Source organism: Sceloporus occidentalis, unplaced genomic scaffold (assembly GCF_023333645.1).
Source record: "Sceloporus occidentalis isolate IW3139 unplaced genomic scaffold, rSceOcc1.0.p SCAF_5, whole genome shotgun sequence".
Taxonomy (NCBI): domain Eukaryota; kingdom Metazoa; phylum Chordata; class Lepidosauria; order Squamata; family Phrynosomatidae; genus Sceloporus; species Sceloporus occidentalis.
Genome location: NW_028316985.1, coordinates 161,565,924 through 161,579,653, shown reverse-complemented (window position 1 = coordinate 161,579,653; position 13,730 = coordinate 161,565,924). Strand labels below are relative to the sequence as shown.

At 39.3% G+C, this 13,730-nt stretch overlaps 1 protein-coding gene across 4 annotated transcripts in view; it reads left to right on the top strand.

Annotated features, from left to right (window-relative positions):
* The first annotated feature begins 200 nt into the window (after window positions 1–200).
* Window positions 201–13,730, top strand: part of EGF (epidermal growth factor) — a 62,777-nt gene continuing 49,247 nt past the window's right edge. For all 4 annotated transcript variants that reach the window (XM_089525966.1, XM_089525965.1, XM_089525967.1 and 1 more), the window contains exons 1-4: window positions 201–559; window positions 8,922–9,121; window positions 10,466–10,647; window positions 12,382–12,615. In XM_089525966.1, the coding sequence (XP_089382092.1) occupies window positions 439–559; window positions 8,922–9,121; window positions 10,466–10,647; window positions 12,382–12,615 (737 nt within the window). In that variant the 5' untranslated portion in view covers window positions 201–438. The remainder of the gene's footprint in view (window positions 560–8,921; window positions 9,122–10,465; window positions 10,648–12,381; window positions 12,616–13,730) is intronic.

The following is a 13,730-nucleotide window of genomic DNA, read 5'->3' as shown; positions in this document are numbered from 1 at the left end:
TTTTTCTTTTTCAGTTAATACCTTTTAACAATAATAACAACAACAGCATCACATTTCTTCTACAGTTTTGTTTCGGCTTTGGAATTTGCAGCAGTGCATGTGATCTTTGGGTTTAAGCCATGTTAAATTTGTAACAAGAGGGTCAGGCATTTCATACTTGGCTTCCAAAAAGTAAAAAAAAGGAAAGAAAGAAAAGGGAAAGGAGTGTGTGCATGCATACAGAATTGATCACCCTGGGATTTCTTCAAGGGTCTGAGCTGTTGACAGTGAGCACCTCAAAGCGAGCCAAATTAGAAGATGCCTCTCAGTCAGCTGTTTTGTAGATAGATGCACCTTGTGGCTCCACTTGCTTGTTTTGTCTTAAAGATGACCAAAATAAAGCAAGCTGTTTCCTTCCATTGACAGTGTGTGAACTTGTGTGGGGATTAATTTGAGGCAATGTTTTTCTTTTTCACATTTCTTTTGCGTGTCATCTGTACAATTAGTTTGGTCAGTCTATCAGCTGAGGAATCCTGGAGGTGTCCTATAGGATACCAGAAGGAACGTTTCTCTTGCAAAGGTAGGTGAATTTCTTTTTAAATTTCAGATTGGGTAAGAAGCTTGGCAATGTTCATGTTTAAATCTACACAAATTTTAAAGTTTTTTTAAAAAATATTTAACTGTGTTCCTACACCTTTAATTCTATGGATGCAATTTATGACTCGCTGTCTGATTAATTTTTTTTAAAAATAATGTATTTGGAGTTAGGATGCCCACCTTGGTAAGACTTCAGCAGAATAATAAGAGGTGCCTTGGGATCTCTGCCAAGAAAGTTGTAAAGAACATACAACCATTAAAAACAAAAACACAAGAAAGCATGAGAAATATCCGAATGAAGTTTGTAGTAGCAACTTTCATTGCCATTGTTTCTCTTGAAGGATCCAGAGAATTGTAGTTTGGAGATGGTGATTATTAGTTAGAAGCACCCAGCCCTTTCTTATAAAACTGACATTTCCAGACTCCTTTGGAAAGATGAAAGAAAATTAAATCAGTTAAGTCTGTAAGATAATAATAGCTATCTGTTACTACAATTCTATGCACTCTACCTTGGGAATAAATCCCATACATAAATACCTAACATAATGTCTGAAATGTCTTAATTGGCAAGAGGGACGAAAGCAATGACAGCCAAAAAGCCACATGTTCTGTTTGCTTATCTGTCTTTGTTATCAGAAGCCCCACAGGTAAAGGTACACAATTATTTGAATAATAAAGAAACTGACTTTGCAGCTGGAAAGGGATTTTGAATTGGGTTCACTTGAAGACAAAACATAGGATACACATTCTGGATTAAACTGTTTCATAGAATCATAGGATCATTTCACTTTCTGCTGTCTGATATTACCCATCCCCTGCCCTAATTTAAACAGAGATGTGGACAGATAATTTTTGGCTCTGGACTTAATGGTTGTATGTTCTTCACCATAAGTGGTAATGTGTATTAAGTCTAAGGTACAGATAGGCCAAAAGGCGCATAGCGGCACTGATACTACGCTTCAGGAGCGGGCATTAACTGCATGCTCTCGAAACCTACAGTGTATCGGCGGAGGCCTAATGGCAGCGTCCCATTTGCATGGGCGTTGCCATTTTGGCATAAGGGATCTGCAGTGTTTGCATGTTGCTGTGCATCCATTACACCACGAGTGTGCCATTGGCGCACCTGTGACATAACCTGGGCGCCACTAAAAGAACCTGGAAGAACTGGGTTCTTTTTACTCCAGAGGGATGTTGTGCAGTCTAGTGGCTGTGGCACCCCCCTGGAGTTAAAATGGACACCTGCAGACCATTGTTTTTAGGCGGTCTATACGGCGCCATAGTATTTTAAAATATAATTGTTGCTGGGGTTGTTGTTGTGTGCCTTCAAGTCATTAAAGGCTTAAGATGACCTTAAGACAATCCTATCATAGGGTTTTCCTTGCAAGATTTGTTCACAGTGGTTTGCCATTGCTTTCCTCTTGGACTGAGAGAGGGTGACTTGTTCAAGGTGTGTTTCTATGGCTGAGTGGGGATTTGAACCCTGTTCTTTCAGAGTCCTAGTCCAGCACTCCAACCACTATATAATACTGGCTCACAAAAGATAATTAATATGGACTGATGTCCTTAGAGAGAATCAGCATGGTGTAGTGGTTTTAATATTGGACTATGATTTTGGAGACCAGAGTTCGAATCCCACTCATCTACTGAAACTCAGTTGGTGACTGTGGCCAAGTTGTACACTATCAGCTTCAGAAGAAGGCAAAGGCAAGCCATCTGTGAACAAAGCTTGCCAACAAAACCTGATTATAGGTTTCTAGGGTTAACACAAGTCGGAAAAAACGTGAAGGCACACAACAACAAGAACATTTTTAGACTTCTGAATGCCTGAATATAGTATCCCCAGAACTAAAAGGCCTTCAAGACAGCTCAGAACACAAGGAAGAGAAGAAATACATGAAGGCAGACATTGGGTCGTTTCAAAATACAACAGTGTGGTCCTTGCTTCCCTGCCTTGCATGCTAATGCTTCACCTTCTATAACTGAGACATTTTTGGGATCTCTCAGTAAATGAGGCTGTTTGTGTAGGGAGTACAGACTGCTAGCATTTCAGTGACATGATTCATCATTTTTATTCATTCTCAAGACTGTCTCTGCTGGGATGGCATAAAGAGGCTTTTGAGTACCGAGGAGTACCTCATTCTTCCTTTCAGTCCTGCCTGTCAGAGCACTGTAGGCAGCTTTTGTGTTCCCTAAGAGGATTTATTTAACAGAGGGAAAGTTCTCACTGCAGAGAAATGTTGCCAGGATATCTAGAGCAGCTGCAGTAAGATGGCAGTTGCTTTATACTTGGCATAAAGGTAAGCAGCTGATGAGTAAAACTTGCAAGACTAGGGCTATCAAGCAAATAGAAGAGCCTGGAGGCTCTTGGATAAGGAAAGTATGGACTATTGCACTTAATGAAAAGCTAACCTCTCAGATAACAATAAATAGAACAGACACGTATAACAAATTCATTGCAACATGGTTTAGCTTTATTGAATCAATATGCCAATAAAGATCCTAACTTCCCACAACCACCGAAAGAATGAATACATTTTTGGAAAGATGTTCTATAGTCTAATGTCCATCTAAATGAAAATATGCTGTATTTATGACAAGCACTTCATACAGCTGTGATGTGGATTTAAACTGAGAGGACAATAATATGTGGACAGGAAAAATTAAGACTCAACTCTGTACTTATCTTCAACATGGGTACAATGGACTTTGCTTTAATTTTAATTATACATTTAACAAATCAGTGTCAGAACACATATAGATTTCAGAGGAGCTATATTAGAGCCCCATTACTTAAAGAATTAATTTTAAGTAATTGTAAGTAAGAAAGATTTAAAGAATGGTTTTTGTGACAACAACTATTGGAAACTGTGGTTGTTTAGGACTTTACTTAATGTGTTATGCACCCTACAACACTGTTATCTTTCAAAAATCTTTTCCTTTGTTTATTACATGCCTTCAATATGTATGATGGATCAACATCAATATATAATGTACATAGGGGTAAAAAGTTTGGAAAACAGTATAGAAAAGAAAAGGCTTTATTAGAAGAAGTGGAAAATGTGGTCAGCTTAATCTATTGCCTGCTTCTTATAGAAGTGCAGTTTGTTTAAGAACACAGAGAAGTAAAGAGTCTGTCTCTACTTGTACTTCAGAGAGGCCACAAGATGCTCTCTGTTCTAATGGGAAGATGCTCTGATGCTTGCCAGCAGTCCTAGCTAAAGCTTATGAACCCCTTCCAGAGTTAGGTGACAATCTGATGAAATGCCAAGCCACTGAAAGAGCTCCAAGCACTGAAATGCTTTGATATGTGCATCGACAGGGGAAGTGTGGCCCTGTTGGTGCTCCAGGACATTTCAGCAGCCTTCGATACCATAGACCATGGTATCCTTCTGGAACGCCTGAGAGAGTTAGGAATCGCTGGCTCTGCTCTGCAGTGGCTACGTTCCTACCTCTTGGGCATATTCCAGATGGTGATGCTGGGGGACAGCTGCTTCTCTATGACAGAGCTGACATCAGGCGTCCCTCAGGGTGCCATTCTGTCCCCCATGCTGTTTAACATTTACATGAAGCCGCTGGGTGAGATCATCCGGAGACATGGGGCGGGGTGTTATCAGTACGCTGATGACACCCAAATCTATTTCTCTATGTCTCGGACTGTTTCAGTGACCAAGGAGGGCATCTCACCCCTGAATGACTGCCTAAGGTTGGTAATGGATTGGATGAGGGAAAATAGACTTAAGCTGAATCCAAATAAAACGGAGGTACTCCTGATAGGTAACCCCAATCCGGGTATGGAGATAAGTTCGCCAGTTCTAGATGGGGTCACACTTCCCCTGAAAGACTGCGTCCGCAGCTTGGGGTGCTCCTGGATTCGTCGCTTCAACTGTCTTCTCAGATTGATGTGACAGCCAGGAGTGCCTGTTATCAGCTTTGGCTGATACGCCAGTTGTGCCCCTACCTGAAGCAGAGGGACCTAGAAACGGTTGTACATGCTCTATTAACCTCTCATCTTGATTTCTGCAATTTGCTCTTCTTGGGGCAACCTTTGTTTTTTTTTTTTTTTTTTTTTTTTTTTTTTTTTTTTTTAAAATTTTATTATTAAAATCAAATACAATTATTTACAACACAAAACACCATTAACTCTCATACAAATTAAACATAACAACAAGAGAAAGCAAAATTCAAAAAAAAAAATAACTAAAATAAAAATAAAAATAAAAATAACCTCAACACAACACATTCTATATTACACTATACATAATGCCTAATAACTTATACTAAAGTATACACACAAAAAACTGAACTAAATCAAAAAATAAAGAGAAAAATAGGAAAAAAAGGACCATACACAACCATACACATTTAAAACATGACCTTCCCGTCCTTTAAGCTGAATATTTATAATATTTCACATATTATGACTTTCCTTTACTTATTCTTATATTTCTTTACAAAAGTTACTTACTTTTCTTTTAATTAAATCTTCTATGTCTTTCTTAAATGTGTAAATATATAAATAGTATTGTTTATACTTTTGATATCTTTCCTTAGTGTACTATTATCTTAGTAACTTTTATTGAGTTCTTAACATTATTTTACTTTTACAATTACCAGTATATTCATAACATCTTTTTTCCTTAGCACTTTAGTATCTTCTTAACAATCCTAAATACATCATACACATCTTGAGCAGGTTTCATTTTTTCCCCTTCTCTGATAAATATTTCATAATTGGTTCCCATTGCTCTTCCGCTCTATTAGCAAAATCATTCCTAAGTAAACATGTCAATTTATCCACAATCATCATATCGTAAATCTTGTCGTACCATTCCTCCACTGTTGGGTTTTCTTTACATTTCCATTTCCTTGCAAAGACCATTCTTGCCGCAATTATCAAATAGAATATCAGTTTCCCATACTGTCTTTCAATATGCTCGTCTGCTATTATTCCCAACAAAAATAACAATATATCCTTCTTTATTTTAATATTTAATATTTTCTCGACTTCCAGATGTATTTGTTTCCAGAATTTTTTTGCTCTCTCACAATCCCACCACATGTGTTTGAATGATCCTACATTTTCTTTACAGTTCCAACATTCTAGCCTCTGCTCTTTGTTTATCTTACATATTTTCTCTGGTGTGAGGTACCATTTATATTGCATTTTATAGTAGTTCTCCTTTATATCAACACAGAGTGTATATTTTATTCTTTTGTTCCAATTGGGGCAACCTTTGTGCCACGTCTGGAAGCTTCAATTGATACAAAACATGGCAGCCAGACTGGTCGCCGGAAAATCCAAGTTTGACCATATTACACCTATTTTAAAATCATTATTTGGCTGCCTATTAGCTTCCAGGTACAGTACAAGGTGTTGGATATCACCTATAAAGCCCTACATGGCCTGGGTCCAGTCTACTTGAAGGAATGCCTCTTCCCATACAATCCTTCCCGTACACTCCGATCCTCTGGGAAAAACATTTTACCATCTAGAAAGACCAGACTGGCGGTGACCTCCCGGAGGTCCTTCTCTGTCACCGCTCCAGAAATGTGGAATGACCTTCTGGAAGAGATTTGCCAATTATCCTCGCTTGAGGCTTTCAAAAAGGTGACAAAAACCTTTCTCTTCCAGCAGGCCTTCCCCGATTGATAATGTCCAGAACTAACTGAATCCCCCTCCTTTTATTATTTTTCTTATTTGTGGTTTGTCTAGTAACTTTGTCATATTGTTATGTATTTTTAACAATGTTTTATTGTTTAATTTTATACTTGGGAGGGAGGGTTGGGATGGGGTCTTGTGGGGCTTGTTGTTTTTATTGTTGTATATTTTATAAACATTGCTGTTACCCGCCTCGATCCTCAAAACGGAAGATGCAGGATATAAATAAATATTTATTATTATTATATACCAAATAGAGACCTACCTGTGAGTGACTTTCCAGGTGGTACAAAGAAGAGGTCATCTTCTTCCAATTACAGTCAGCCCTCCATATCCACAATTTTTTTATCCACAGATTCAGGCATCCATGGCTTGAAAATATTCCAAAAATACATAAATTCCAAATAGCAAACCTTGATTTTGCTTTTTATATAAGGGCCACCATTTCCCAAACCACAGTATTTAATGGGATTTGAGCATCCATGGATTTTGGTATCCATGGTGGGTCCTGGAACCAAACCCCAGCTGATAACAGGGTCCCACTGTATTCTGTGTGCTTTTTTTTGGCACTAGTTGGCACAAGAGCCACATCTTTATAAACTCAAAGAAGATTTGAAGCCTGGAAGCACCTCTCTGACATTTTCCTTCTTGCATTTTCATGAGCTCTCCAGCCATCATATGACTGGAAAGAACTGGAACATGAAACATTGCCTTCATAACAACAAATGCCCATAGGCATATACTTTTAGAAGAGCAGATATGGCACTGAATATTGCTATGAATGCTGGATATGATTAACAACATGTCACCAAATCATACAGCCTTCAAGAGATCCTCAAATAGGATGTTCAGAGAATATAGTGAAACAGGTTGTTTTTAAAATCTCAAAATATGACTGTTGTGAGTGAACAACAGTGTGCAACAGTGTGGTATCAGTGTACCCCCGCTGGATCAAACTAATTAAACAAATAAATAATTTCTATCAAGCTATATGCCAGAAATCTCAGGGTAGAGTACAACATGCGCACTGTCCAACTTTTCACAGATAAAAACAGACATTTATGGATAACAGCATCAAAGTGTGGTTAAGACAGCAAAAGCTGTTAAGCCTATGGGAGAACACACAAGGTAGGCTGCAACAGTTTAGCCTTGTCTGAGTCTACAGGAAGGACAAGATACTGTCCTCTGCTTTCCTCTATACCCATCTGAGTTAAACAAGTGCAAATGACTTTTGGACTTTGAACTCAGTTTGGAGAACTGAAGTACACCAAAGACAAAGAGGGAAAGTGGGATGAGGAGAGAGAAAATAATTTCATAGCTAAAATTATGTATTCCAGCTTCACTTGTATTTTTCCATACATTTATGCCTACAGCAAAATTTTAGAACAAGCAATAAAAATAAAAATTAGAAAATTGATTTCATTACAGGAACAACTGTGAATTTATTTATTTTTTATACCTGCATGTCCATTAACTCCTCCAACAGCAAACTAAAAATGACCTTTCTTGTTGCAGCTATTTAGTCCTCTGATGTCCTATTAGAGTAGGCTAAGATAGTGGGAAATTCCATGTCTGGACATCTTGGTAACAAAATGTATACACATGTTTGAAGAATGTGGGAGGAAAAATGCAAGCAATAGCAAGGTCAGATTCCTAAAACAAAAGTCTACTTTGTTGCAGTTCATTTCATTTATCATTTCTGTAAAACAAGTCAGCAAGTTTAACAGTTTCACACATTCTGTGAAAGCAATAGAAAACAGAATTACCACAAATGTAGAAGCAACTCCTATAAGTGAATATTCCAAATGGAGCAAACTTGGTTGGTCATGAGCCAAACACTGCCCACTGTACATCAGTAGTGCCAGCTAACCTACTACTGAAAATAATTATAATGTAACAAAAAGACAAAATAGGTTAATGGGAATTGTGTTGGAACAGGACTGGTCCTAATATTAGACATGATGAAGCTACTGCCTCAGCTGGCAGATGCTGGGAGTGGGCAGTGGGAAGCACCCAATCATTAATCTCTGTAGGAAGGCAGAACTATGTAGGTCAGCCATTTTGTAGTGTATTCCTAAACGAGTTGGCTATACTTAGGTGGGGTGGACGACACTAACCCAGCACACGCATTGAAGTAAAATTTATCTTTCAGTTCAGGCTGCTTCTGTGCTATAGAAAGGCTGAGGATAATGGCAACTGTAGTCCAACACAGCTGGAGTACAAGCTCTGTGTCAAACAGTGCAATCCTTTACTTGTCTCTGCAGGTATAAGCTCCACTGAGTTCAATTGGAAGCATGTGGAAATGTGCACTTGAAAACATCATGATACCTGTTACACTTGGAACTTTGAACTGCAGATGATTAATTTTTACTGAAATTGGAAGTTGTAAAAACCTTAAATTAATTCATTTTTCTTTAATGTAGATAACATTTTCATCATGTGAGTGAAAGTACTATATTTTAGACACTTGAGTATGATATCAGATGCGGAAATTAGAAATATATTCCAGAGTAAATTGAAATCCAAATCTCAGCCAGGTGTTCCATGTTGGGAGAAAGGCTGTATATAAAATAAAATAATGCAGAACATCAACAAAATAGCGTAATGCTGAAAAGTGCTTAATCTAAGAAAAACCTTTGTCTTTGAGGGCAGACATTTTTTCCACTCCTTTTTATTTCCCCTTTAGATTCAACTCCATTTCTAATTTTCAGCCAAGGCAACACTATTTTTAGAATAGATGCAGATGGGACCAATCACCAAAGACTGGTGGCTGATGCTGGTTTATCAGCATTAATAGATTACCATTATGGAGAAGAACATCTCTACTGGGTGGACAAAGAAAAAGGTCTTCTCCAGCGAATATACCTAAATGGCTCAAATCAAGAGGTAATGGAACATTTATTTATTCAAACCATTTTGTACATGATAAATTTTAAGATTTAATGGCAATGTTGTTATCATCACTTCTTAGCCTATGGTCCTTGGAAGTGCATCTTAGAAGCTGTAGAACAGGGTGGATCTGCAGAAGGAGAGAAAGGTCCATGGACAGAAAACAAGGCCAACCCATGCAAGTCTTTTTGCTGGAAAAAGGTTTACATAGAAACCTTTAGTGCGTGTTGGTTCTTCAGTGATGGTAATAGAAAAAAAGTGGGGGATAAGCTGAAATAAACTGGAAAAGGTTTTGAATCTACTATATCCAAAACCTTCCTGTGCTCTTGTCATGTCTCTGGATCAGGTATGGGAAAAAGAACACCAGTCCTGGAAATGGTATACTTATTTGGGATCAATGGGATCAATGGGAGACAACTGGGATCAGTGAAAGACAACAGGAAAAATAAATGGTGATGGTGGTGTTGGAGGAGGACTTGCTGCTGTTGGTGGTTCTGAGGAGGTTGGTGGTGAGGGAAATAGTGGAAGAGATAGGTGATGGAAGAGAGGAGAGGGTAGTAACCCCCTACCCTCTTTGTAATATTTTGTATTTATGTTATTAGAATACAGCAGTCTATTTCTCTGGATTTTTGTAGTCAGATAAGAAGTAAAACAAAACCCAATCCTAATGTTTATTTTTTCAGATAATATATGCTACGATAGTTCAGGAGGGGAAAAATCATTAGATAGCTACAGAAGCCACTAAACCTGGATTCTACATACATGTTGGCATGCTGAAAGCCATGATGGAGAGAGCGTCTATGTGTGCCTACCTCCTTATAACAAAAAGGGAAAACTGCTAACTGGCTTTCTTTAAGAAGGGGAAAGTAAGCATTTTACATCATGAGTGATTACCTAGAAAAAGTAAAGAGAAGACCCAGTGTCTATGCCCACCTGGCTATCTATCTGCCTACATATCTCTTACTCTCCACTTGTTACATTGGCTGACCTGTCTTTTTTCCTTTGGTGTGAACTCTACAAGTCTTGGAATTAGGTAGTTCCTCTGCCTTTTCACCCTTCCAACTCATGGGAAAAAATAATGAAAACAGACCAAACATTCAGTTTAGCACTTCAAGGCCATGTGCTTCTGCAGTTAACAGACTCCCCTTTCTTGTATTGCTGAGCTCTGTGTTAATGCATAAAGATGGATGTCTTTAAGACCAGAAAAGTTTCAACTTTTAACTCTTAATTTTAGTTAGGGTGAATGTGTTATCGAACTGTCAGTGAAGTTGTTCTTTTTAGAGCAATGTCTATATATTCTCCTTCTCTTCTTCCTCCTCTTTTGCTTGTTTTTTTGTACAGACAATTCATTATATAGAAAAAGATGTTTCTGGGTTTGCAGTAGACTGGATAAGCCAAAACATTTATTTGGCTCATTACCTAGAGGCCACTATCGAAGAAATCAACCTGGATGGAAACTATTCTCTAATCCTTGCAAAAGATGAACATCATCCCACAAGTGTTGTTGTTGATCCAAGCAAAAGGTAACTCAGGATTGGCTTTAAGCTAAAACCAAATACAGTTCTTAGCCTGCATCAACAGGAGTATAGTGTCTAGATGGAGGAAAGCTGTGGTGTCACTCTATTCTGCTTTGGTCAGGCCTCATCTGGAATATTGTGTCCACTTCTGGGCACCACAATTTAAAAAGGATATTGACAAGTTGGAATGTGTCCAGAGGAAGGCGACCCAAAATGGTGTAAGGTTTGGAAACCAAGCCTTATGAGGAGTGGCTTAGGGAGTTGGGGGCTCTACAGAACGACCTGAAGGAGTGGCTTGCAGCTCTGATCCTCATGCCGCAGCTCCAATCTGGCCTTTTGAGGGTTCAAAAAGGAGCCGCAAAAATCCCTCAAAAGGGTGCCACAGCCACAATGGCGGGGCTATATGGTACCCCTTCAGTCCTGCATCATCTGGACACAGTGCCGGAGGTGTGCAATGATGCCGCATGCCATTTGGAGCAGCGTGCGGCATCAGGGCACCCTGGGGAGTGGAGTTGGGCATGTGTTGTCAGGATGCTGTGCCTCGATTCTGCCCCCAGGCTGGCCTTTTAGGCAGGTCTGTAAAAGCCCTAAGATATGTTTTGCCCGGGTAAGAGATGTTTAAGAGATCACATGATAGCCATATTTAAATATTTGAAAGGGTGTCATATTGAGGAAGGAGCTCCAGAGGTTAGGACACAGAGCAATGGATCCAAACTACAGGGAAAGAGATTCCAACTAAACATTTGAACTTCCTTATGGTAAGAGCTGTTTGACAGTGGAATAGGCTGCCTCAGAGTGTGGTGGAGTTTTCTTCTTTGGAGGTTTTTAAACAGAGGCTGGTTAGTCATATGTCAAGTGTGTTATGAGTGCATATTACTGCATGGCAAGACTGGATGGCCCTTGTGGCCTCTTCCAAATCTATGATCCTATGATTCTAAGGCATGCAGTAACAATGTTGCAATAAAAGACCAGTATCTTAAACATAATTTCATTTAGAGTAGTGCTCCTCAAAGTGGTGATCTGTGGACCAGTGCCAGTTCATGAACCATTGGCTGCTGGTCTATAGGGCATTTCCTGGACAGAAAGAAACAGTTGTAGCCAATGGGAACAAATATGATAGCAGTCCTGGAAACACTGCAGGGAGGAAGTTGCTGGTCCCTCATTTCAAATAGCCTCTATACCACTGGTTTAGAGAATTTTCTCTTGTTTGAAAGATTATGAACAAGGCTGGCCCAAGAGATTCTGCTGCATGAGGTGAAGAACAAGACCTTTCTTTTTTATCTCATATTGAGGGTGGGGCTTATGTTGCCCTCTAGATGTTGTTGGGATGCCACTCTCGGCAGCCCTAACTAACAGTGGTGGGAAACTCTAGATGTCAGAATTCAACAATATGTGAAAGGCCACACAATTCCCACCTTAATGTCTTCTTTAGTTTAAACTGGGAAACTATGGCCCGGTACAGATGGGCGTTTTAGACATCCTCGTGATGTGCTAGGGGTTGGTTGAGGGCGGAAAAACAGGTGCCGACAGGCTGCCCTTTTTGGGCGGTCTGTACCACGCCTATGGTTGAAACCAAGATTGAAGACTAATGGTTGTCCAAGTAGTACAAAAAGTGTAGAGATTTTAAAAATAAAGAAAAGTAATGAATGCATAAAAGGGCAGTTGAGAGGGAAATCTATGCTGCTTTATTGGTCTTGAGATAATTTTCAGTAACAATGTCGTAACTGATTTTATCAATAGGATTTTATTTTGGTCTTCTGAAGGAGCCTTTAGTAGCATCTACAGAGCAGCTCTGGATGGAAAAGAAGTGTGGAGAGTTCTGAGGAGCACTGGAAAAATCAGAAGTATGTCACTGGATTTTCTTGATCAGAAGCTCTTCTGGATTCAGTACAATGATGGGGATGATGACATTTCACATATCGGATCCTGTGGCTACAATGGTAGTTCAGTACATTTGCACAAACAAATCATACGGTATGTTTATGTGTATAAAATGTCAAATTGACAGAAAAATTGTCCCAATCCAACAAGGCTCCATAAATGTGTGAATTTAAATTTCATTATAGATACATGCACCCTTGCCTTATGCGAGGGATCTGTTCCTCCCACATAAGGAAAATCCGTGAATGATTAGGCCCCATTCATTATATTAGGGCTCACCATCCCTGTGTGACATCAAGTCTGCATATGGCGAGCCCGCATACGGTGTGGGGGCACTGTATTTGCAAATTACAGTAGAGTAGCAGTTGATGGCTTCCATATAGGGAATTCTTCACTAAGGGTGTATCTACATTGCCAAGAAAAATCCAGTTGATCTTCAGTTTACCCTGATTCACAGTGACCATGGGCTTGTCTACACACATAGAGGTGAGATTCAGTTCTCCCTTTCAAACTGACCTCAGTCACATGAAGTACGGTCACATGGCTCTGATTTCCCCTCTGTCTAATACATGCAAATTTATGTATTTCTGAATTCCTCTCTTCCCCCTCCGGCCTCACACTTATGTCACTATGGAGTTCAGTCCATATACACATGTGAATATCAGGATTTTCCACCCAAAACCAGGATAAATCCCCATTTCCCCCTCTGGATTAAAGCCTAGATTCAGCTTCAATTATTCTGTATATCATTTGGACAGCTCACTGTGAAAACTAGGTGAAACAGTTTTATTTTGCCCATGTTGATGCACTATTTCTTCTCAAAGGTAGCACCATGTAATTTCAGCAATTTTCTTCCCACTGCAAGGAAGTCTTTGAGAACCACACAGATTTATGCTGTCCAAAATTTGCACATGGTAGATTTGCTTAGAAAGCAGCATTTTTCTGTGCAGAAAACAGCATTTTCTTCAGAGAAAATAATATTTCAGTGGAGAACCATATATCTCTATATGATCATGTCCAGGCTCTAAGATCTTGGGAAAGGCCTTTTCTCAATCTTACCACCTACCCAGGCACATTTGCTGGGAACAAGGGCAGCCCTCCCAATGGAGACTGGGATGGCTCCCTACTTGCTGTCCTTCTGCCAGCAAGAGAAAACTTTTTTTAATTTCAAGAGGCTTTTAATAATGGCTGCAACAGGCTTGCAACTA